The sequence below is a fragment of the Buteo buteo genome, chromosome 4 (assembly GCF_964188355.1).
Source record: "Buteo buteo chromosome 4, bButBut1.hap1.1, whole genome shotgun sequence".
NCBI lineage: Eukaryota > Metazoa > Chordata > Aves > Accipitriformes > Accipitridae > Buteo > Buteo buteo.
In genome coordinates, this window is record NC_134174.1 from 2,834,197 (window position 1) to 2,857,734 (window position 23,538).

Here is a 23,538-nt window from a genome sequence, read left to right on the forward strand (position 1 = left end):
TTGTATGGAAGTCACACGTCTTTTCCTTTGTCAAATAAACTGTTAACTACGTAACTATTAAATTAAATTAAAAAAAAAAAACTTAAATAGGTTGCATGAATGTTACTCTCATATTGAATCTGTTCAGGGCTTTAAGAGCCAAGGGGCTTAAAAGAAAAATTTCAATGCCAAAAAGAAGTCACGGTATGTCTGCAGTAAAAACAGTTTCAGCACATTTGTAATGAAGCAGTGCATATAGGTGATGTGTCTTTAGTGAAATTAAATGAGGGCCCTCAAGTTCTCCTGGTTCTTTTGATAACCTTTTATCAGCTTGGATGACACAAGATCTTTCAGAACTTTATCTGGCTGAAAATCTGAAGATTTTCAGCAGAGAGTGATACATGCACTTCTGCTTTGAGGTCCCACATGCAGACAAAACAGCTGACCTTCTGAGGTTCTGTAGGAATTTATTTTCTTACACGGACCTTTGAAATCAGAGCTGTCTAGCAAAATAATTCTTCTATTCCTCCACAATATGTTCTTTAAGAAGCTTCTGCTCTTACTTCTGTTCAGGGAAGATTATTTCAGGGGCAAGCATGATGAAAATATTTTTGCTATGGTCAGTTCTCATTTTTCTCTACCTGAATTATAGCATTATTTATACATGCTATGGCTCTGTGTATTTATCAGGGGAAATTGGATAGATTTAAAATTAAATTCAAGTCCTCTTTTCTTTAGCTTCTCTTCCACAATGCCAGCCTATACTTTTCTCTGTTCCCTTCTTTGAAGGTAGCTCTTAAAAAGGCACTTCTTCCTCAAGAACAACTAATCCTGATCTTTCTTTTCAAAGAAGGTTACTAAAGTGAAAGGCATAGAAAATACTACTTGTCACTCAATTTGCTTGCAACCTATGTATTATCTTTGGGCCATAAACACTTAAGTAAGTAACTTAACATGTGGTGGTCCTAGTCAGGTCAATTAGATTGAAGTCACACGTGAAGCTAGTCACTTGAGTGAACACTAATGAGTTTTTGCAGGTTTTTCAACAAAACTCTGAACAGCTTACTGCCGGTATGGTAACTAACGAGCGAGCACACGTTACAATGTTTTAAAAAATGTTGAGTAGGTAATTTTGGAACTGCATTTTAAGAATTTTCTTCAAGGAAACTAAAATTGGGCAGAGTGTGTATGCTTTCTGAGTTCAGGTTTTTGCCATTCCTGGGAAAACGTGCCTAAGCTTGTCCTACTCCAGTTCAGCAGGACAACTGATATTCCTATAAAATCATCAGTTCACACCTATATTAAAACAGTGGTTTCCCTCCTCTGACTCAGATTTTTCTTATCTTACCAAAACCTTCTGCCGTACAGATCCAGGTGGGTAAGCAGAGAAAAAGACAGTGTTTCCTATAGTGTAATTGTCTGCTTGATGCTGCTGCCCAAGTGCTACCGAAGGTTGAGGATTACTCACTCCTGGAGGACTGTCACTCTTGGACTGTCAAAATACATGTTGGCCAGTCCAAAGCCCAGACGGCCAGAAGAGCAGCTAAATACAACGTACTGTGCCAATGCCGTGAGACTGAGAGGGACAGGAGAGCTGAGGACATCAGAGGCACAGCCTGAAAGAGGGGGACTGGGTACAGAGAGTTGAAGAGGCTGTGAGAAGGCAGGACTTGGTTAACAGGAGAGTCTCCTCTCTCGGAGATGCAGGGTGGGAAATACAGTTAAGAATAGGTTGATGGAAGAATAAGCTGTCTGGATTGAGGGAACAGAGCAGAGAAGTTGATAGCTATGGGGAATATCAGAATCTGTAAGAGAGCTTGGCCAGCAGAAGTCAATCCTACCTGCTGCTTTACTAGTTCAGGTAGAACAAGACTGTATTGAAAGATCTCAAGCATCATAATTTTCCAGGTGATGCAAGCTCGTTATCATGATTTTATTTATATAGCATTTCTAGTGTTCAGTGAATTTCTTTTTTTCTCTTCCCCCAGCTTGCTCGTCACCAATTATTTTTTTTCAAGCTTTCTCTGCTGAAAGAATAACCAAATGCTAAACTCAAATACTTGCAAGTTAGAAAATGTCAGAATAGAAGGCAGTGGGCTTCTTCAGCTGACATGGACCTCTAGCATATCGCCATACCTGCTCCTGTAATTGCTGGGGTTCCCCCATATGACCCTACTTAGTGTGCACAGCATCCATTATTTATTTCACAGCATTGAAACTTTGAAAAATTACTAGTTTCTAATAGGCTTTTCTGTGTTACCATTCCCACAATATTAAAGAAATGAAAATAAATTTCCTAATTCCTGTGGAAGGTAATTAAGGCTAAAGTTCTTTATGCATGGCAAAAGCATGGTGACTAATGATCACAAGTATCTTTTGTGCTCAGTAAGAGGTAGGCAAGGCATGATGTCTTGGAATCCTTAGCTTTTTCTGGCATTTTGTTTTTGGGAATAGGACTCTCACTTTTCCGTTATGGCTGTTCAGCTGTTCAAATCTGGCATGGCTGGGTTTATCCCTCCTGGCAGTCATGGTGCAGTTTGGGACATAACCCTAGGACTAGATTTTAGTCATTGTGTGTGCTGGAGGATGACCCAGCATCACCATCTGCCTGTTCTGCTCTTTATCCTACACGTGTGCTCTTAATACTTGCCAGAGTCCTGAGCTGGATGAGTATTTGGTCTGATCCAGTACGTCAATTTTTATTGTAAAGGTGGGCAGTTGTCTCTTCAGTTAAGCAGACAGCACATGAGGAGCATGCACACAAGTGGGTTCATTTCCCCCAACTTTAGACAGCTTTAAAGTTAATCACCTATTTTGAGTTAGTTATTCAGGCCCCCATTGAGTCGGCAGCGACAGAGTAATTTATGTCATTCTGAATATTCTGTGAGACAGGAGGAATCTGCTAGCGAGCACACCTCAGTGATCAGTTTAGACTAGACACTTGACTTTGAAGAAGCTAAGGTTTAGTCATCAAGAACCAAATTTGCCGCTTTATTTTGATAATGAAGTCAAGCAACATGCCCACATTGTGCAAGAACTCCATAACAGATACAGAAATAGCATCTTCTACATAATCTGGGATGATGATTAATTGCCGTAACCCTGACGCTTCTGTTCCCTCTTGGAAGTTCCTAGTGTCTTTTGTAACACGCTTCCTGCACTTTCATACTTCTTGCAATAAAAGAGACCGTGGAGGTCTACAGAAAGCCTTCTTTTTGTTATACAGCAACAGAGAAATCTTTAAAGAGGGGAAAATGCTGTGTAACTTTAAGTGAAGACTGTTTTATAATGCATGTGCCCAGGGGACCTAAATCAGACAAGGGAACTTGGTTGTAGTATTTGCTACCATTTTAGTGGCTTATTTAGTTAAAAGAATCTTAGGAATATATAGAAAGTATATATGTCTGGAATGTAATAAACATAGCTGAGCTTTGTATGTTCCTGATGCAAAATAGGAGGTGGTCTTGCGTTTCTGTTCCTTTCCCTTTGTCCTCCCCATGCACAGTTTGGGGAGAAAACAGCTACATTTGGTGTATCTGCTGGAACTTGTGAAGATCCACAGGCCTGATGCAGACCTGCTCTCTGATAGTTTGCCACTGCTGCTAACCTGAGAATTGGACCATAGCTTTTTTCCTCCGCTTTGTGTTGAGCAGTACATGAATATAAAGACTACACATACAACATAAATACATATATGTATTTATCTAAAGACTGAGGAAATTATTTAGGTTAACAGTGCTATGTTATAGCACCATTTTTTTCTGTATTTAGAGAAATGACCACTGCATTCTTATCTTGAGGATTAGGGAGGACTTCTAAAATGAAACTTCATCGATGGATTATGGAGAGTCTATCTCTAAAAGAGAACCTGAATGAATTTCAAAGGAAGATCTGATCCAAGAAACACGGCACACTTTATCTAGGATAACAAATGATTTCTTGATAGCTTGAGTCTACTGCAGGATTAAAACTTCTTGGCATATATAGCAGCTCAGTTGATCACTTGAACTGCAATTAAAAAGTAGAACAAGTACACTCAGAATATTGTTTTTGTGTCAGAAATGCTCCTTCATGGTTGAAAATGATAAAAAATTGCAATCGATCCTTACAACTGTTGTGTTCATCTTTATTGATCAGGCAAAAGAAAGATAAATCACAGCCCAAATAAGATTATAGTAAATGTTAGCATCGGAGGGGACTGGAGGATGATAGAGAGCTATTCATCATTTCAGATGGTGACCTGTCCGCGCTCACACCGTAGTCAGTCTGCTGTCTAATCGCATACCTATTGATTTCATCTATGTCCAAGGAACCTGGATGTGACTGTCATTGGGCAGCTGAGATTGCTAAATGCAAGGGGGTCACTGGTGTGAGGAGGATTTCATTTTCATTTTCTTACTGGCCAACGATGATTTATGAAAAAATAAATGACCTCAAGTCACATGCGTGGAAACCTTGATTCCAGTACAAAAGAATTATTAGGTCTGAATCTCAGAAGCAAGAGTGCAGTAGACCACTGTGCTCTTTGTGATCTGTGCATGACCTTTGACTCCAGTGGATGTTACGCAATTTGTTATAATTTGTGGTAAAATATTAGATTTGCAATACAATTTCACCCATGTCCGGAGCGGGTATTCTTTTTCAGTGATTTCTGTACTTTTCAAGATTATAATTCACAAGGAGGAACCTCAGAAGATGAGATCCTCAAATGGAAAGGAAAAATACTTTTTCCTTTTATTTTTGTAGATAGCACTGCCTCTTTCAGAGTTTCCATCAAGTGTTTTTGCTGTAGTGGGCTATCTTACCTGCATTCCTCATAACATAATTTGGCACAGATAAATGTTGCTCAGGACATGTTTACTAACCCAATGATCAAGGAGACTATGTCATCTTTGACTTTTACAAAAGAGTGATCTCTCTGGTTACAGAGTTTTTTAATATTTTTTCCCCCCAACCACGTTTTAGGCATATTGCTTTTTCATACACCAATGTCTTAAATAAATAAAACTGCTTACTTTACCCAAAATAAAATTGGAATGACGCTTTCCATGGACTGCATTGTGCCATCCATGTATGTTAAATGTTGTAAAGATGCGAAATCAATGTTGTGGCATGAATAACTTAAAACCATGGTATAAATAGGTAGATTGGTAAAATAAGGATTCAAAATGGTTTTTATGTAATCATGCGTTGTGTGATTGTAAGAGTTTTGTTGCCATGTTAACATGACTCCCTGGGATGCCAGGTGACTCAAGAGCTGCAAAGCTACGGAAGAGTTCTTGCAAGTGCCAGCAAAACCTTTATACATCTCCATGAGCTGTTTTCCCCAGCATTCAGAGAAAAATGGTTTTAGAGAACTTCTGAACTGCTTTAACTTTTCTTTATTCCTCCAACTGTGAAGCCAGGTGCCTTAGTTATTACATGTTAAGTCCAACTGTGTTAAGGCTATAAAAAAACCTCTTGAAAAATGCCAAGTATATATTATCTAGATATGAAGCATCAAAACATTATAGTGATTTGTCTTTAAATATCCTATGTCCCACTGAGAAACTTTGCCATTTTTAAGTATAGAAAAGTTCTATTGCTTGATGATTCAATCTTGTCTTGCCTGCATTTTGGAAATTAATGATTTGGTGGAACTGAGTGAAAGGCATTCCTGGGTTTAGGGGAGATGAAAATATGTTCCGAAGCTGCCTGATTTTAAAAATTAAAATTAGCAACTGATTGAAGAGACCTGGAAGTTTGGAATATTAAAATAACTCACTGCGAGAGGTATTATCAAGGCAAAGAGCAAAAGAGAAAGTCAAGCCATAGTTAATTTATTGTGCAGCTTTGAAGTTTGACTCAAGTATCCCCTGCAAACTAGAAGGGGATATATGTGTAAGTAACACACACAGGGACGTGCAAAGAAGTAAGGATTCAGTGTTTTGATTTTTTTTTCCTAATGGAGAAGCCTCAAAGGCTCCAACAGGACCTAGTGCTAAATATGTATTCTTACCCCATATCTCTTTACGGTTTCCTCCCTGACAGCCATCTCTTTTGCATAACCTTCCAGAAGCAAGAGGACACACTTAAAAAAAACAACAAAGAACCAAACAAAAAGTCATCTGTGAAACTTCGTAGAATACCTGATTTGAGGGTTAGGGGGGGGTGGTTTGAGCAACTTAAATATCCAAATTAGCATTATTTACTAGATATTAGTGTGTATATAAATGATATTATATGCAAACTGGTTTGTTTATTTGTTTTTTGTTTTTTTTTTTTACTTTCTAGAGTGCCCAGTTCTATAAAGTTACCACGGAGCAATACCAAAAAGCTGCTGATGAAGTGTCAGCTCGGTTCAAGTAAGTCTTTCTACTGTTGTTCTTGAGCCTGGCAGCTAGATATGTTCTTATCCACATTAAAATGCACAATAATTCCCCTTCCCCCTATCATAGGTCCTAACAGTCTGTGCTGGTTATTGAAATGAGGGAATTTTGAAGAATTTGGAAGCCAGAGCATAGTAGCCATAAGCTGCATAGAAATTGGAAGCACAGTTAGTAATATACTAATTAATTTATATTTGATAAGATGCATGAAATAGTCTAAAAATATATTCCTTAACATTTTTTCTCTAATGGAGCACCAAAAATGTAGTTCCAGCTTTGCATTACAATAGTTTTCATCCTGTGCTTGCGTGATGGGAAAGGATTTAAATTAGCAACTTCACTTTGCCCTTAACAGTGAAGGTCAAATTAAATAATTTTTATTAGTCCTGAGGATGGTTAAATGAAGATACAGTAATTGATGGATCAAAGTGACTCTGACCCTTAGCCTTGGACTCTTCCCTTTCTGCTTGTTCATCCATTAGGCAGAAGGTTCCATTTATCATTTTAGTAAGGATACAGAGAGAACTTTTTACAGCCTTTTAGTTTCAGCAGTAACCAAGAAATGCTGTATAAAATGAATTATTCTGTGACCATTTTTAGGTTTGTGGAGGGATTGTCTTTCACTTCGGGTTTTGTTTTGGTTTTTGATGAGCAAGAAGAGAAAAGGCCTTTCTGAGCTCCTGATAATTATATAAATAAAGTTCTTAATTGTAAGATAGACATAATTTTATCTCTTAATATCATGAATTTTTAAATATTCTCTAGTGTATATATGAAGTCTTTGTACTGGTCAATGGTGCAGAGTATATTGAGGACTGAATTCATCTGTCTCTTAAACGAGAGGGACAAAGTGACCATTGACTCAAGGTCTGATGTAAGCATAATTTGGAGCGTTTCCCATTACGTATGGGAAGAATGGTATGTTGTTATTGTCATTTTTTTCGTCTGTGATAAGATTCCCGTCAAGGGGGTATCTCTCCTTCCTCTGTTACACTTGGGTATTTTCAAGTTTTGAAATCTACTTATTGCTTAATCTGACTTTCATTATTCCAAAACAAGCCTTTGTTGTGATTTGAAGTACTAGTTGATAGCTCTAGGTGGTTGTTGTGGCCAGAGGTGGGAAATGGCTTTGGGTTTGGTTTCTTCACCCCAATATATTAATGATTTCCTAAGTAAATGCTTTTGGGTTCCTTTTTGCACAAATGGAGCCAGTAAATCCAGCAGGGGCCAGTCTGTAGCATTAGGCAATGTCTAAGAATTCTCAGAAAACCATTTTGAAGGATGTTTCAGTCTATCTGCATAAACCAAAGAGTATTTAATGAAGAGGGATTTGAAGAGGGAATCAGAGATTCCTAATGCTTGATGAGATTGGTCTTTTCTTCATTCTCTTAAAGACTAAGGGCATAAATAGAAATCACCTATTTGACTAGTCTTTGCTGTAATGCCTCTACTGAAACTGCTATGCTTCCCTTGCAATTCAGGCCAAATTTTCCAAAAAATTATTTGGAGCTTTTTGATTAGTGGATCCAGTTTTGGTCCATTGCCTTAAAGAGCAAAAGGAAAACATTATGAAAAGAAAAAGGTATCTGAAATATGCGCATAAATTGCAGTAGATTTGATAAAGTGCATGAAATATCAATATTACTTTATAATTTAAAAGTTTTCCTGATAGAAAATCCTTTTAAATGCCATGTCTTTTTATTGAAGGTTTAAACTCAGCAGCTGTTATTTTATCACTGCCTTTTGTATGTAACTTGATGGATAAATTATGAATGATTTAGTGAAACCTAAAGATGATGCTCTTTTGGTGTCACCAGGCACTTCTCATGTTCAGTTTAATTGCATGTGAGGATTGAGGACAGAGTTTCAAGCAATGGTGTTTAAAGAGCTTGTTTAATTGGCTGTAAAAGAAGAATTAAATAAGGTTGAACTGCTAAATTTTGTTAATGCATAAACCAATGTGCTGCATGTCAGTGTGATTTCAGGTTCTAAGTGCAAGATTAATAGATCTAATTGTGGTATCATTATGAAATAGTCTCACTTTATTTTAAACATGTCTAGAATTAGTTATGAAGTTTTATTGAGATAACTTGCATTTCTTCAACTTTTTAAGCTACATCTCTTTCAAGAGCAAAGAGAAGTGGATAATTGCTTAAATATTTCCCGGATTTTCCTTTTCCTTCCTCCATTTAGTCCCTGAAATTACATCAGCTGTGGCTTCGTCAGTCTTTGGGGATAACTCACCCCATTAAAAGGGAAAAAAACAAATATCCCACATAGACTTGGATCAGAGAACTGGCAGGTCTTCTGTACTTTGTCTGCAGTACTTAATTGATGCCTGCTTATTACCTTCTCCAGCGCTGCCTGGATTAGACTGATATTCCAAATGTTCATGATAAATGTTTTATCTCTGTGAGGTCCTGATTCACATTGATCAAATTCTGAATTATCAAATGGTTCATCTCTTTAAGACACTAATTCACATTGATCAAATCCTAAATGACCAGGTTCAGTCAGTTCCTGCAGTACACAAATTGCATTAAAACAACATTACTAGAGCATGCTGCCTTTTCTAATGTAGGAGTTATGTTACCCGCAGTTACATTATAACCAGAATTATTATATTATGAAGATGTCTCTGTTATAATGAGAAGTTTACACAAGAAGAAAAGAATGCAATATTAGAGGAAGAGCTGGGCTTTGGGCAAAGATTTGAACTTTAGCTAATCAAATTGTATGTTTGTACTGTGGGGTTTTTTCCTTAATTTGAAGGGCTGGTAGCGGGAAATTTGGCAGCTGTGGTGGTGACATTTTATTCCCCTGTGGTGTCTAGAGCCAAGTAACATCTTGACTATTCATTTAGGAATACAGAAAGCGGATAGGGCAAATTCTGCCTAAAATAAATGTTTTTACTTTATCTTCCATGGGGTTTGATTCCTTGTGGTAGATAGCAGACTTCATAGCTGCACACTAGTGCTTTTTCCAAAACATTTTGCTATTCCTCTCCGGCTCCACTGCTCTCTTGTAGACAACACGTAGTCACTTCTTGCTGCTGGTTGCTTGGCAAAAACATACTCTCTAGCTGGCCAGACTGACAGAAAATCCAGGTCCTCTTTGGGGATGGGCTGTTCGTTTCAGCGGTGTTTGTGCAAAGCAAAGTAAGGGTGAGGTTTTCCCCAGTATCTCCGTGTGTCACTTTGATGTCACTTCCAACCTCCTGTGTCTGCAAGGAGCCAAATTCTGGATCTTGTGCATCACGGCGCAGGGTTTATATGCGTTGGTATGTTGATAGACTCCTGGGTGAAATTATCCAGCGCTAACAGTTTTAATCATGGAGGATTCTTTGCATCATCTGGAAGCTTGGGTGTTTATTCTGAATTACAGATTTTGATGGCTTTATTCCCTTACTATGAGACTTTTGATCATGAACCTTGCCATCAGGAGGAATGCCGCTCAGGAACCGGAGGAGTGAGTTTGATTAAACAGAGAAAGGTTTGGGATTTGCTCAGGCTGCTTCACACGGTACCATCTTCACACATTTGAGATGTTTTAAAAACAGTTTTACAAACTAAATCAATACGTTTCACGTGATCCTCGATCATTTCCATTGCTCTGATCACTGATGGAAGTGAGGGCTCAGTGATAGCCAGGCAACAGGCTATTACAACCCTGAAAATATGTTCAGCGGGGGGGTTGATTCAGGGTGGAGTGAACAGGAATAAATGACAAAACATCAATATCATGTCTTCCTTTAATTGGTGACTTCTGTATCATGAAGCTTGGTTTATTAATGTTTACTGAAAATAAAATTTAAAGCACAGTTATGTTTGATGCTTATCTATTAATACATAGAAACATTAAAAGTATTTCCTTCAAGTTGTGTTTTAGGCAATATTCTTTTGAACTGGGAAGTGAAGCTGAGAAAGTTTGTAATGAAGCCATGTTAAATGAATAACAGTGACACTTTGATCTTCAAATACGATTGTTTCACAAAGCAGTGATGCCAATATTCTGGACATTGAAAAAAAAAAAAGCAGTATAGAGAGAAAATAAGCTTTTTAATGACAACATTGGACTGAGACCAGGGAAGCGTGGGTTTATTTCACTGTTCTCGTTACCCTTCTGATGTTAGGCACATATGGTGACTTTTAAGGGACTCTTCTGCACTATCTGTAAATTAGGAATATTGATAGTTCCTTAATGCAAATATCTTTAGTAACTATCATGTTGTACTCACATACTACTGTAACATAGAAATCCGTGTTGGAGATATCCAGGCAAATAGTTTCTGCTTTGTTTCTGCTTGTGCAGATCCACTGGTCAGAAACTTCCAGTTTTCTAGCAGTTCCTTTTGCTACCTTAATTAGCACTAGTTGCTTTTAAAAACTAAAGTTAAAAGGACAGATTATAAATTATTTGTGAAATACTACATAGTATTTTTACAGTAGCAGGAAATAGTAAGCTATTTAGAAATCCCTGGACCGAGCCTGCAGGCTTGCCTTCTTCTAGTTGAGCTCCCTTTGCTCAGCCAAAGATGATGGGCTCTAAATAGAAACATCCTGAATTAATCTTTTTCTCTTACAAATATAGCACGTGTATGTAGTGCTTTGTCATGAAACAATCGTTTCTCTATTGTTTGCCCTGATGATGCTGTTGCTGGTAGTATTCTTGAATTCTTTTTTCATGCATTATGGCTGGGGATGATGGTCCCAAGTTACCCACGACATCCCACAGGTGAGCATCAGCTGATGTGATTGTAAGTTATGCTAGAAGGAGTGCACAGTGTTAAATACCATCAACTCAGCTTAAACCATGCTGCTTTTCTTAGCGGCAGAGGTATTCAAATAGTCATATTTCTCTTTCTTTCTACTCTTGCACTCCATCCCCTTTTCGTTCCCCAAGGCTACTTTGCCATGTAGCTGCACACACTGTTGTGCTGACACCGTGCAGAGGGTGGCATAGCAGTGAGAGTTGCTTACGTTGATTTAAGCAGTGCCATTGTCTGATATCTAACAGCATTACACTTAAAGAGCGAAGTGTAAATGGTGTTTTGCAGAGTGGATGTGATACTGTCACCCCTCTTAGGTTTAAACCAGTCCGGATTCAGAATGCGTAAAGCTGATTCGGGTAGGAAGAGAAATTTATAGAGACTACAAATCTTTTTGATCTCTGTTATTTATCTTGTACATCCAAAATCTTGTTCCTTTTAAATGCAAAAGGAATAAAACAGAATCTGTTTTCTTTGCTTACTCCTTTCAGCCAGTATTTGGTCCTGATAGACTTAACCTGAGGGCTGCCGTGGCAGAGCTCATTCAAGCAACGTGTTTGACTTTCTACTAATACTTTGTACGTGTGATTTTGCTTTGACACAGTGTTCCCTCGGTTGGCAAAGTCCTTTACACCATGCATGCCTTATGCATGCCTTTGAATCAGAGTGAGGAAGCAAGAATTACATATTTCTGCCTTTCGAATAGGGTTGCCTATTGCTTCAGCGGCTTGGCTTGATGAAGGGACTTTGGCGGTCAGTTGTTCTGCAACCTAGAAACATATATAAGAGGATATCCTTTCAACAGCTTTAGAATATCAAAATTCTATAAACCCTTTATTCAGTACATTCACCTATGAAATGATGATCACTTCATAAATGACAACTTTAGTTTTCTCTACAGCAACATAGATATTTAACTTTCTTCCTTTGATCAATACAGTCCATTAGGAATGAGAGTACTCAACAGAGCTGGATGAAATATTAATTGTGTACTTTTTAGCTAGATGCAGATTCATCCTGAACGAAGTGGGAGCAGGGGATTCTGGCATAATATCTGTGTGTTTTTCTGTTAAGCCCGGAATCATGACTGTTTGCATGGGGATGTGTGTTTTCATTGATATATTTGAGCTGTAATGTGAACTTTAAATGTGCTTATTTGGTCAGGAGGTAGGTTGGAAGCATTGAATGTGGTTTTTGAGAGTTATATTAACTTCTGAAATCCATTATTCAAAATTTAGGTAGCATGTTAATTAAGAGGGCCAAGCCAATTCTTTCCATGTTTGCCATAATCCTTTTTTCCCTTTTGTTTCTCTTCTAGAAATCATGGGCACATTCATTAAAGCTCCCCTTGGGCTATCACCAATTTTTCACACAGTTAGATACTTTACGGTCTGGAATGGAGAAAGCAATCTTAAAATTAATTTTAGTAAAGCACAAAGTCATGACTAGGCATTTTCTTATTCGATATGAATTAGTACTTGAAATAACAAAAGATTTTCTGGAAGGTAGGGTAGTTATAGTGGGATAATCATGTGGGCAAACTTGCCTCCTTATCTGAATGTCCCTTTCCTCTTCAGGTGAGTCTGGTTGATGTGTTTGAAGGGGAAAGCACGTGTTCATGTTCCAGCACACCACAGGTTTTCTATATTTGCTTACACAGACACGTTAAGTAATTTTATAGACTTCCTTATGAAAGCAAGTGCGTGAAACTCTTCCTTCATGCATCAGTGTCCAGCAGTTAAATTGGCGTGTTCCCTAGGTTTGTGTGGTGGTAATCAACCAAGTCCCCTGAAAATTGATGGATGCACTCATTAAGGACAGTTCTTGCTGCTGGCTGCAGTTTCGTGAGCCACTCGCCACCAATGAGGACTGGCTCTTCACGGTGTAGTTGGCATGTAACGCTCTGCAGCGGTACATCTGGCTTCGCGCTCCCTTTCAAGGACTAAAGCCTCTTGTTTTAATACATTAAGCATCCTTTGTTGGGATTTTGTATAAACACGAGTAAATGATTTCCCAATTACAGTATTAAACCAAGGAAGGTTAAAACCCGCCGTCTCTTCTTTTTATTATTAATTTGTTCTGTATTTTGTAATCTTCTATTGCTGAGATTTACAAATACCTTTTCTAAGGATATTTTTTATGAGTCCAAGCCATCTGTAGGATCAAAGCTTACAAATCTCGCAGCCCCCACTTCAGAGCACACAGCAGCAAACCTCTCTTTCTGGAAGGGAGCGTGTTTTGCAGAGTTGATGGTATGATTTTTTTAAGAAGCATACACCTGTTTCTGGTTACAGGGTGAAGAATGAATTGCCAATTACCTCTACATGTTAGAACATGACACTTCATGTTGCAGGAGCTTGTGCTATCTGTTTAGTGAAGGCCCCCAACTATGTAACCATCCGTTCCGAAATCATGGGGTGGAAAGAAAGCAATCCTTGATCAGTCGCTAATATTTGTGCATGTGCAAGCTGCAGGAAGGGAGGTCAGTGCCACCGACCTTAGTTTTCCCATCAGAGCTCTTGAACAAGATGAAGTGATCAAAGCAGGATGCCAGTACATCAGCACAATCTCATTACTTTGCAAGCTGCATGCACAGATGCTGCTGTTGCTGCATCAGGCGTCACTGATTTACATTCATAACACCTCCATTACAGCTCATTTGCTGCTACTTGTAATTAACCAGTTCTTCCCTTTTTTTTCCTCCCTTCCAGTAGTGTTTGGCTAAATCAGGGAAAAAAATAAACCACAGTCATTCTGGTTAGACTCCATCTAAGTGAAATCACAGTTGTAAAGCCAACGTATACATTAAACATTTGGGGAAATAATATCAAATCATTAGGGAATAATATCAAATCATATGCTTTGTTGCAAAGTGCTGTCATACTCAGAAAATAAGGTTTGTAAAAATAGTATTCAGATGTCTTATAATGTAGTTAAGCTGTCTTGGTGCCTCTTAGTTCACATGAGATTAGTTCAAAAGTAAAACTTTTCAATTGCTGGTAGCAAAAACTATTACTGGACTTGAAAATTGTGGCATTGGCAGGTATATTGCCCCTACCTTACTCTGTAGCTAAAAGTTAAAATAGTATAAAAAGTCTAAACAGTATAAAAAATATTTAATTTATTTTTTCTACTATGGGAAATAGGTCAGATGTTAGGCATGCAGAGAGCAGGTATGCTCTAATAGCTCCTTCTCTGAGCAGAGCTGCACTTTTAATTGCAGTTTCTCTTCCAGTATTGCTTTTTATCTTCCTGTTTGCTTAGGACAGTCTAAATTAAGATGAATCTCAATCAGGTTTGGACTTTGGTTAGCAGTCAGGGTTTCAGCAAAATGTATCCATCAGGTCTGGAGTGTTCGACGAGCATCTCCATATCTTCCAACACTCACCCAGCAACCTGTTGCTGTTTCATTTACATTTTTAAAATGAAGTCATCATTCCCAAAACATCCAAACAGCAGAAATGCTGCTGGTACCAGAACCAGATTGCATTTATTTTATGCTGGTCCTCACATGTTTGTGTCTCAGCCCATTGCAGATATTGGCAACGCAGAGTGCAGAGCTGGAGCTGGCAACATCTGGAGAAGGGGCTGCTGCAGTTGTTGGCATCTGGGAGGGTGGTACCTGGGAGGTGGCAAAGGATTATCATGTCGTGAGTGTCGCTTCTCTGTTTTGATAAAGGAGGACGTTCATTTTTTTTGCTGTCATTCTGTGCTGCTAGCAGGCTCAAACAACTGAGTGAAATTGTGCCAGGTTGCACTTGATTAACTCTAATTTTTTGTTGAATAGAGCAAAATTGTGCAGCAGGCAGTTGGCAACACGTATGCTACATGGATGTTGGATCACGGAGAAGCCTTTATAAGTTTGCCTAGGATTTATGCTTTTTTACGTATTAGAACACCTAACAAATTGCCTGCCTAATGTAAATTTAGCTTTAATTAGTCCATCTACGTGCTTCTGTAATAAAAATAGTGAAAGGACCTGTATAGATGTAACATGAGTGCAATAGAGTTATCCCTTAAGGTTACAGGACTTGACTGAGGTCAGTGGGGTAATATGTGCTGAATCCGAGTCTAGAATTAAGTGGTTAATGACTGCCATTTTTTACACAAACTTTATAGGCTGTTCTTCCTAATAGAGTATATAGTTTTTTAGTGACCTGGTTGGTTTGGGTCTGTTTTACAGGTAAGAGATTATAATGGTCCCCAAACTTGTTTTCCATCTTTACTCAAATCAAGCAGTGATATTTTTGCTTTCTTTGTTGATCCTGTCAGTAGCACTTCCAACATAAGATAATTTATTTTTTTTAAAAATATGATTTGGTTTCTTAAGCAGTTCCATTCTCTGGGAGTTGAGCAGGGCACCAGAATGTACATTTTCATAGAGCTTTGAGCAGGGGAGTGGCATGAATCCTGCTCTCATGAGCATTACTAGTTTTTTCTACCCCCAAACTTACATAGTTTATCAATTATTCTCCTTTGATCAGAGGAAATTTGACATTTAGATAACTGAATTTTAGACAGTAGTTGCCTTTTATGAATATGACCATTTTGAAATCATTTCCCAGAAGATACAAGTCTTGAAAAAAATTTCTTTCTCTTTTTAGCTTGAAATTTCCAGCAAGCTGCCCTAGTGGGCATCTCTAAACACAACTGTATAACAGTTACGTGACCAGAAGGTAGCTCTGCCGCTACTCACAGACCGACTGGTGTGACTGTACGCGCACTGTGCACAGAGTATTACACCTGCCTTGTTGTAGGAGACCGAAGTTCTGATCCATAGACTGCAAAATCCTAACTGTACCAGGGCTCTACATCTAATGGCTTGTAGGAAATGAACCCATTGCCTTTAGACATTGAATAGTGTGTTACTGTGCCATGTTAGCCATGGAGCTAAGTGTTAGCCATGTTAGTTGGAAGTACTCAGGTCCAACAAGATAGTCTATCTCCCTAGCAGAAAAGTCAAGTTTTATTTATTTCCCTTCAAATGCTGTGCTGTTATTTAATGCATGTCCTTTACAGGAATTTTTTTCCTGACTTTCTGCCTGTATGTTCTTTTAAATTTTGCCCTGTTATTTGCAGTACTCCTCAATGCAAAATGCTAAATTATTTTCTGAAGTGCTTTTTGATTCTTTCAGTGGTTATCACTGCATTTTTAAAGCATGAGTCCTGACAAGTATAGGAGAAAATGCATATATTGGTTATGAAATGTCCTAACCAATTTTTTAAAGGCTTTTACAGTGACCGATAATGCATTTTCAGATTTTCTTGAGCATAAGTTTCATTCTTAAGCACACCAAAACTCTTTTCTTGCTGTTTTTGAAGAGGGGATTTCCTAAATATTTTTATTTGCTTTGGCATTTTAAAACATTTTGGCTTGTATACATGTGACCTGATATTTATGTTCTATGCTGCACACTTAGAAGCATGAAAAGCACACCACCTTCTAATCCTAAAAGAACATAAGAAGACACAAAACTGTTCAGTAGGAGAAAATTTTCCCCATTACTGTTTATGGAGCAGTTAAGTGTTAGTGGGTTTTGTCAATTCAAGTGCTATGTGCCTCTATAGAGGATCTATAGCTGAAGTTGGAAAACTTGTCAATGTTTAAAAAAAAATAAAGATGCACTCTCTCTCACAGTCCTCTGCCTTTCCATTTATCTGCCTGCAATATAAAATCAAAGTATAGTCCCGGAACATTTAAAGCACACATTTAAGCCTGGGGAAAGGAACTGAACAAAGTAGATAAAACTAATATGTGTATCTTTACAGAGACCACTCGAGTGCCATGTCTATGGCTATAAACTTTATAAAGATGGACTCCCCTGTCAAGGGTGTGTTAAGATGGATAATATTCCATAGCAAATGCTGCACTGTGCCGTATACATTACTGGAAGCAAAAGAAGATCAGGATCGAAAGGTTTTGCGAGACAGGCTTTATAGATCCGTGTGTAATAGACTACCTCTCTGTCTACACTGCTTTGCTGTTAGTGAAATCTTGCTCTTGCATGGGCTGATGAAATGCAGTCCCCTTTCTTCCATCACATATATTCTTTTCCCTTTGCCTTGACTAGACACGGTACTTTGGCCAAAAAATTGTTATAACCCTCTCAATAAAAAGATGCAGTCAGTGTGGCCAATGTAGATTTTAAAAACAAGTTCTTTATAGATAAATCCAGTGTCAAATGAATCCAGTTCATGAGCTCTTCTCTGCTAAATATTTTGGCTCCTTTAGGTAGAGAAATTGCAGATATTCTTCTGGACAGTCTACAAAAGAGGTATTGGTGGCTTTTCAAGAGCATTTATTAAGGATAAAGCTAATCTATGTAATGGCTCTGTCCCAGGTTCTCTTTATTTTAAACCTGGAGACTTGTTACTCCTCTCTGGTTGCATAGCATGGTGCTGCATGGGGCAGAAGTTGTCTTCTAGTTCCTCAGTACCTGGTAAACTTCATGTTTAGGCAGATAAAGTCAGTGCTGCTTTCTGGATCCTTGCAGTACAGATGTATGAAGGTCAAACGCCACCATCACCCTCTTGTTCTGGATATGCATTGTAAGCTAATTGTTTTCAGATAATATCCAAATTGATACAGATCAGGCATTCCCCCTTCTCCTCCTTAAGAGGATGTGTGTACTACTGAAACAAGTTTGTTAATTCTGTCAGATTGTGAGTTCAGTGCTTGACTATAAAAAACCTGAGTCACATAGATCTCTGCTAAAAGGAACTACTGAGACACTGATAATTTGCACTTCTTACTATAGTTTCTTGAACATGATACGCATTTTCCTGGGTTCTCTATTTTGTGTGCAAAAATTCCTATTGTAGTACAAGATACATTTCTCAAGCTAGACGCACTGTAAAGTGTAATCATTTTACCGTATATTGAAAGAAATGAGAAAAGCAGTTATTTCTTTAAAACTTTCCTTGTCACTTAACACAGATCCCAGTTTCAAGCCATTTAGGAGATCCATTAAGCCACTGGGTTGCTCCTATGCATGCATTAGTAACAGACTTGATGTAATATGGAACAGGCTTGCTATATCATGGACACATTTATGAAGATTGATAACAGCCAGGGTTCAGTGTTAACTTTTATTGTCAAACAGGCTGCAGGAGAAACTGCCTAGTATTGCTTTTGCTTTGATTTATGAAAAGGTTGCTGCATGAAAAAGACATCACATAAAATAGCTCTGCTGGCAGTAGCATTATAAAATAAGGCTGCAAGTAGACCAAACAATAACTAACTATAATTATGTTCATTATTGTCTCTCTCAGCTCTCTGTACCTTTGGTAGGGTGCTTGCACTCGCTACCACGTTACCTCTCAAGTGGACTCACCTTTCCCACAAAGTGGGATGAGCATGATAAAATCCTGTCATGTTGTATAGGCAGTACCCCCAAAAGAGATGGGTTTTGTTTGTGCCGTGATTTGAAAGAGGTCATTTAAATTTTACCTTCTTGCAGAAGTGATACTAGGAGAAGGAGGAGGAAAGGTCTTCAGAAAAAAATGCTGTTTCTGTTACCGTTTCTGTCACTGAGGTATTTTGCCCTAAATTGTTACCGTTCTCCTGTAAGGGCTATTTCAGACTGTGTTATATTTAGACCCCTTAAAAACAAAACTAAAAATCCCAGCATGATGGCAGAGATCACCAGTTTTCATCTGTAGATGGCAAGAAGAATTATTTTCTTTCTCTTAGCCTAGTACCATCCTTTGTGACGAGATGTGCCTCAGCAGGAGCAAGTTGAATTATTCAGTTAGCAGGAATTAGCAGTAAAACTTTAGTGAGAACCAGCTGAAATCAAGGGGCATGACCTAACTGGAAAAAATTTTAGTGGTTGATCTAAAGTTTGTCAAACTTGAGATACTTTAACTTAAAAGCATTCCACTACCAAACTACCTGAAGACCTTGGCAAAAAAATAGCAACTTAAAAATCATATGTGATAAGGTTATAAAACACAAGGCATCAGAATGATTTTCTTGGATCAGACTGAAGTTCCGTTAAATAACCCAGTGTCTAATTAATGCTGCCAGCACACAGCAAATGGGTAAGGAGAGACCTTTGCAAGATCTTTGTGAGTTGGCAATGATGTTTCCCTGCAATACCCTCTACCTTCTGGTGTTAAACTGCTTTCCAGGTACCATCATGTCTTATAACAGTCTCAGGGAAACATCCACCAGTAGGCAGTGAAAAAACTATGAAGTAAAAAATAATTTTAAAATAATGACAATAATCAAAAAAACTTGAATGGTGTGCTTTACAACTCATCTCTCCAAGTCCAGTTCATGATTTGTTCACAGCGAGAGGTGCATTTTCCTTACTAGGATGCTAAAAGGGATATTGAGGGCATTATGTTTTAATATATCTATAACACTTTGTACAAGCACATTAAAACTAAGATACATTATAGCAAGGTCCAGTACCCACCTATTATCAGCATGTTCACAGAGCGATTATTACTCTCTGTGTGTCTTGGCTAACACGTTATTGTTGTTACAGCCCAGCTGATTATATTTTACGAAAAGGGTGGCTTGCCACAGCCCAGTGCAAGACCTGGGGAAGTGCACGTAGCCTTTGCAGCTTATCAGAGTGAATCCAAGCCTTTTTTGTTAAATAACTTCATGCCCAAATGAAAAATTGGCATTTATTCTACTATCTCTTAAGATTGCAACCTTCAGTTCCCTCAAGTAATCACCACCCACAGGAGCAGGGATGCTTGAAGTGTTTAACTGTTGATTGCTTTTTCTGTACGCTACTTCTACTCATAATATCTCTTATTTTTGTGATCAGTAACAGGCTTTGGGGCCTTTTATGGTTGAAGAAAATAGTTAAACATATATTGCTCTAGAGAGTAATATTTGGATAATAATGTGCCACGAGTTAGTGTCTTGTGGTGCTTCACATTGAGTGCGGTAGTTGACCTTTGCTATAGATGAGAAATGTGTCTCCTTATTAGAACACATTATATGGCACCTATATCAAGGGGAAGCTGGTTTTGTAGTGTAGTAGTGTAAGGTGCTGTGAAGGTTTTATTACCGCGATTTTGGGATGATCATGTTACCCATGTGTTTACAAAGCCTGAAGTGTGTGGTATAGCTCTTGGGAAATAAGTGGCAGTAATAAATCTATAACATGGTATGCTGTTGTGTATTTGGTTTATGCTGCTCATTTGGGCTTTTGGTCTTTGTTTAGGTCTCTCTATATTCTTTCTGTGTGTGTGTGCGCTTTACACAGTGATATAACATTACTGTGGAAAATTTAATGTACGGACTGGAATAAAATTAAAATGGATAAAATATCCATTGAAGTGGATAATTTTTTTTTTTTGCCACCTTCATATAGAAGAAGGTTTCAAACTGTTGCAAAATTAATTTTTCCTTTAAAAATGAAAAATATTATATTGTATTTTTACATAGCATGTAATGCTAGTTAATACACCCAAGTAGTCCTGGAACAGCAATGGTTCCAAACCACTGGTGTCAGGCACTTCTATGAGAAATGTTAGCCAAAGCATCAATTAAAGTTCCCAAAGACTTAGATCTGCCTTCCCATGAGCTCTAGCTAGATCTGAAGACAACCGCGATTCCCTTGCTGCAGCCTAAACCTCCGTAGTGCCAAAAATCCCCCCAGAAGTCCTAATAGTAAGAAATGGCACCACCTGGTGTTGTTTGCTCTGGTGATCTTTGACTTGTCTGCTCATAAACAGCTGAGCGAGTGGAATCTTGCCAGTCTTCATTAAATAATTTTTGGGGCGGAGTAATGAGACAGAGCTCAAGTGATGCCACATGCAAACTCTAAAAATAATTTGTGATCTGAATTTACATTATGAGGCTTGAAATGCAAGCGTTGATATGCTGATCACGTATGCATGAAAGTGGAGGGGTTTGCTCAATTCCAACTGAGCAGCTTTGACTCTTGTGGTAGGATTGGTTTGGGGTTTGTCGAACGGTTGGACAGACTTATGTATGTCCGACACGATCGCTCTTCCTCTCTTACCTTGCCAAAGATAGGAACCGGTTTTGATCAGTGCAAGAACAAGAAGTTCTTTTTATGGTTTATATAGCATATAGCATTACATGGATACAATACACTCCATGTAGATAAAACTGCTCCTTCCAGAGTTTCTTCTGATTAAAGATTGTAGTTGCTATGCTGTCTTTTCTGCACTGTAAAGGCATGCATGCCCCTCTTAGAAGGCTAAAATTTGTATCATTGTCATCCATGTGATTGTTTATTTTAGTATCCTGGTATTCAATAAAAACTGTGCCTTAAGCTAAAAAAAATGTGCATCCTAAATTTGGGTAATTCCAACATGTGGTTCCCTTTGCAGCTGCAAGGACCAGCTGTGTGTAAGGTACATTTGTATAATAATATGTTGGTGTACTTTGTATTTTAAGGGGGGGTTTTGTTCTTTTTTTCAGGGAGGGGAATTATATAAACAAATAGTGGTTTGGGATAATAGAAGTCAATTCATATAAATTTAAATAAAAGTATTCAATCTAATTTTGTCTGTCAGGGAGGATGGGAGTCTTGTTTTCTTTCATTTGACGACTTGCTTGTCAAGCTATTTAGAGTATAAGCAGTCAGATCAGAGGTCCCCCTAGCTTGTTGGGCAATGGCTAGGAGTGGGTATTTAAGGAACGCTGTAAAAATAGGGGAATTACACAGTGATATCATTTTACCTTCAAAGAAGTAGTGGAGTGGGGCTTTCCTGAGCCAAACATTGTATTTTTGCTTATAATCTCTTGACGGACTTCTCTTACGTTACTGTATAATTATCTTTTGAACCCAAATGTGCTTATGCTAACCCCAGTATCCTCTAGCACCAGTTACCAGCTTTTCATTATGTGTTGTTTGGAAAAGGCTTGAATTATTTTTTTGTTGTAGATCTACTGCTAGAAAACCTCACTGGCTGCCTCTCTACCGTATGATATTGATAATTTCACAGATCCATCTCATGTTCACTTGCAATTGTCTTTCTCTAGGCTGAAGAGATCTAGTCCTAATGTAATGTCCTAAGAGTCTGAAGACTTAACCTTGGCAACTAGTTCATCGATCTAATTAGGATTCACAACTGGGAAATCTTTTCTGATCCTCATCCTGATTTCTTCCTGTTGTAAGTCCCAGCCCAACAAGGGGTTTAAGAATGTGCATAACTTGGCACATGCAAATGCAGAATTACTCACTTCTTGAAGTTCTGCTCGTATTTATGTGCTTTGCCAGATTTGAGATCGTAAATTCTCTCTGTTAATCTTAGAGATGCTCTTTCCTCCCTGTATGCCTATAAAATAACGTGTTGCGCTACAAGGAATGGTTTCCACTTCGCTATGCTAAAAGCTGAACTGGTATCCTACCAACATACCAGGTGTTTTACCAGGTGGGAAACATTCACTAGGTAAAAAAAAAAAAAAGCAGCATCTATAAAGGTCAATAGTACTATCTGCCAGTCTTCATTCTTAAACCAGGTTTTTGTCAACATACTGAACTTGACTTAGTACTCTCTAGGCATAATTAAACGTCTGTCTTCAAGCAGTGTGCGTGTGTGAATATGCTGGAATGTATCTTTCCTCCTTTTCTCATCTCCGTCCCTAAATTTCAAAGGTCAGAATGTTTGAAATAGATTTTTATTTGCTTTTAAGAAGTCTGGTGAGAGATGAAATAAATGAGAGGGGATGACAAACATTTGCCTATGTTTTTGTCAGTGCTGGGATTTTAGGTGAAAGAATCTAAGAATAACATGGGCAATATTAACACTGGACTTGATCACCAGCTAGTAGCACAGAAGATGCATACATCAGCAGGTGGAGTAAGTTGTATTCTGACTTCTGCATAAGTCACTTATTTAGCATTACTACACACATTTAGCATTCTCAGTTGTAGAGCAGAATCAGCTGTGATTCTCTTCCACCATTTCATCAGATTCGTTAGGCAAATTCTTTCTTTTACACTTTTTCGAAAAGTCACACTATGTAGTCAAGTGTAAATAAAAGCAAGAATCAACTCTGCAGTACTTGATCTTTTGCTGGCAGCACTTCCCACATGGTAATTTTGAGGGCTCTGTGTGGGCACAGTTTGATTATGGACTGCTTCATAACTTCAGTTGTAGATATTCAGAAATCAGATCTGTGGTTTTACTTCCAAATGATTTTTAGAAGAACATAACCATTTGGTTTGTGCTTTACATGTTTCATAATGCACTTTCAAGTCATCACCTACTTAATGTGCGAAGACAATTTTTAAAACTAATTTAATATAAAGAGTAAATTAATTTAAAACTAAAAATAATGGTGTAGCAGTAAGGACCTTCATTACCATATGCCCTTTTGTCTTTTTTCGCCTGTTATCTGTTTTGCAACTATTTTCTATACTATAAACAAGTCCTGCAAATTCACTCAGCAGAGATGCTGTTGGAAGTGGCTCTTTTTGG

General features: G+C 38.1%; 1 protein-coding gene across 2 annotated transcripts in view; it reads left to right on the forward strand.

Moving 5' to 3' along the window:
• CHCHD3 (coiled-coil-helix-coiled-coil-helix domain containing 3) overlaps positions 1-23,538 on the forward strand; it is a 155,000-nt gene that overhangs the window by 120,353 nt on the left and 11,109 nt on the right. For both annotated transcript variants that reach the window (XM_075024593.1, XM_075024594.1), the window contains exon 6: positions 6,253-6,323. In XM_075024593.1, the coding sequence (XP_074880694.1) occupies positions 6,253-6,323 (71 nt within the window). The remainder of the gene's footprint in view (positions 1-6,252; positions 6,324-23,538) is intronic.